The sequence below is a fragment of the Mus pahari genome, chromosome 1 (genome assembly GCF_900095145.1).
Source record: "Mus pahari chromosome 1, PAHARI_EIJ_v1.1, whole genome shotgun sequence".
NCBI classification, from domain to species: domain Eukaryota; kingdom Metazoa; phylum Chordata; class Mammalia; order Rodentia; family Muridae; genus Mus; species Mus pahari.
The window spans coordinates 110744486-110746781 of NC_034590.1; the positions used below are offsets into that span (position 1 = coordinate 110744486).

The 2296-nt window shown below is 45.4% G+C and overlaps 1 protein-coding gene across 1 annotated transcript in view; it reads left to right on the forward strand.

Moving 5' to 3' along the window:
- The window catches only part of Taldo1 (transaldolase 1), a 10554-nt gene that overhangs the window by 3084 nt on the left and 5174 nt on the right, over positions 1-2296 (forward strand). Inside the window, exon 2 of the mRNA XM_021203982.1 lies at positions 728-851. Within this exon, the coding sequence (XP_021059641.1) occupies positions 728-851 (124 nt within the window). The remainder of the gene's footprint in view (positions 1-727; positions 852-2296) is intronic.

The following is a 2296-nucleotide window of genomic DNA, read 5'->3' on the forward strand; positions in this document are numbered from 1 at the left end:
TCCACATACTGTGGTTTGGTTGTTTTATTTTGAGACATAATCCAATGTAGCCCTGATTGTAGACAAAGCAGGCCTTGAACTCACAGATTTCAAGACACAAGACCTGTGTCTGCTTCCAGAGTGCTGGGATTAAAGCCATGTGCCACCACACCAAGCTTGCGGTTTGTTCTTTTGTGACAAGGTCTTGCTCTATAACCCAGGCTGACCTTAAACTCTCAGTTGTCTGAGCTAGGATCATAGTCTGTGGCCAGCTTGTGTGTGGACTCAGTGCTGTCTTCATGTTCAAGGCTGCCTTGTGGCCAGCCTCTGGAGCTGCTGTGAGCACTGTCACTATGATCCACTTGGGATTGCTGCAGGGCACTGTTTTCCATCTCTGGTGACAGCTGCTTCTGGTCACTCTGACAAACACCTGAGAGAAAAAACGTAAGAGAGGGATGGTTTGTTGTGACCCAGAGTTCTAAGGTTTCAGTCCATTGTGGTAGAGAAGGCACAGGTGAAGCAGAACAGCTCCTCTCATGGCCTACAGGAAACACGGAGAGAATGTCTGTGCTAGCAGGCTGTCTCGTTTTATTCCATGGGACCTCTAGTCTATAGGACAGGCTATCCCTGAGCTGCCCTCTCAGAAACACAGACAAGCCAGAGGTAACTAGATCTGGATGCTTCTCGGTCCATTCCAGCAGGCAACAAGATTAACCATCCCATCTGCTTTTGAAATTTTCCTACCTAGCCATCGATGAGTACAAGCCCCAAGATGCCACCACCAACCCATCCCTGATCCTGGCTGCAGCCCAGATGCCTGCCTACCAAGAGCTGGTAGAGGAGGCCATTGCCTACGGCAAGAAGCTGGGTGGGTGAGTATGGCTGATGGAGAGCAGAGACGATCCCACTCCTCACTCTCACTGTGTCTCTCTCTGAGTCTTCCCGCTATGAGCACCTCCCGCTGAGATGTAGAACATTCATGAACTTCCGGGTTCCCGCCTCTGACAGGCTCAGCGATTCTGGCAGCTACGCTTTCTTCAGCTTTTTGGTTTTGTTTGGTTAGGTTTTTTGTTTTGATTTGTTTTGTCTTATTTATTTACTCATTCATTCATTTAGTTTGGTTTTTGGAGACAGAGTTTCTATGTAGCCATGGAGATCCTGAACTTTATTTAGACCAGGTTGGCCTCAGAGATCCACCTGCCTCTGCCTCCTGAGTGCTGAGATTAAAGGGATGCACCACCTTGTCCAGCTGCCATTACTTTTTAACAAGTCTAATGGATTTCAGTAAAGTGCACACTGGGACAGCCATTACCACAATCTCCACTCCTCCTCTGCCTCCTTGTCTGTGGCTTCTTTCTTGTTTGTTGAGACACCAGGCGTTACTATGTAGCCAGGCTACTTTTAACCAGGCTTGCCCAGGCACTCAGATAACATTGTGGGTCACTATGCTGGCCTCCAATTTTTCTTGTTCCTATAGTTTTATCTCTTCATGTTATCACATGGATCATAAATGTGCAGTCTTTTTTGATATGCTAATTTCACATCTTTATGAGGTATGTTGTGATAATTTTATACTGTGGTCAAATCAGATTGGTTGGCATCTCACTCTCTTTTCTTGGGAGTATTGTTTCTTGGGGCTGCATAAAAAGATAATTTTGCCGGGCTGTGGTGACGCATGCCTTTAATCCCAGCACTTGAGAGGCAGAGGCAGGCGGATTTCTGAGTTCAAGGCTAGCCTGGTCTAGTTTGAGTTCCAGGACAGCCAGAGCTATACAGAAAAACTCTATCTTGAAAAACAAAACAAAACAAAAAGATTATGCAGATTCCAAAGGATAGAGATAGTCTGAAAGATGGGAAAGTTCTTGGTGATGCACACCTTTAAACCCAGCACTCAGGAGGCATAGGCAGGCGGATCTCTCTGAGTTTGAAGCCAGCTTTGTCTACAAATTGAGTTTTAGAACAGCGAGGATTACACAGAGAAACCCTGTCTCAAAAACAAAAAACAAAAAAAAAGAAAGTTATGAAGACGATAGTGTGATTCCCAACAATATAATTTTTTTTTTAAGATTTATTTATTTATTATATGTAAGTACACTGTAGCTGTCTTCAGACACTCCAGAAGAGGGAGTCAGAGTGTGTTACGGGGATGGTTATGAGCCACCATGTGGTTGCTGGGATTTGAACTCTGGACCTTCGGAAGAGCAGTTGGGTGCTCTTACCCACTGAGCCATCTCACCAGCCCCCAACAATATAATTTAAGCTGTTGTACAATAAACTTGAAATGTTTGAGATGGGGCTGGAGAGATGGCTCAGCGGG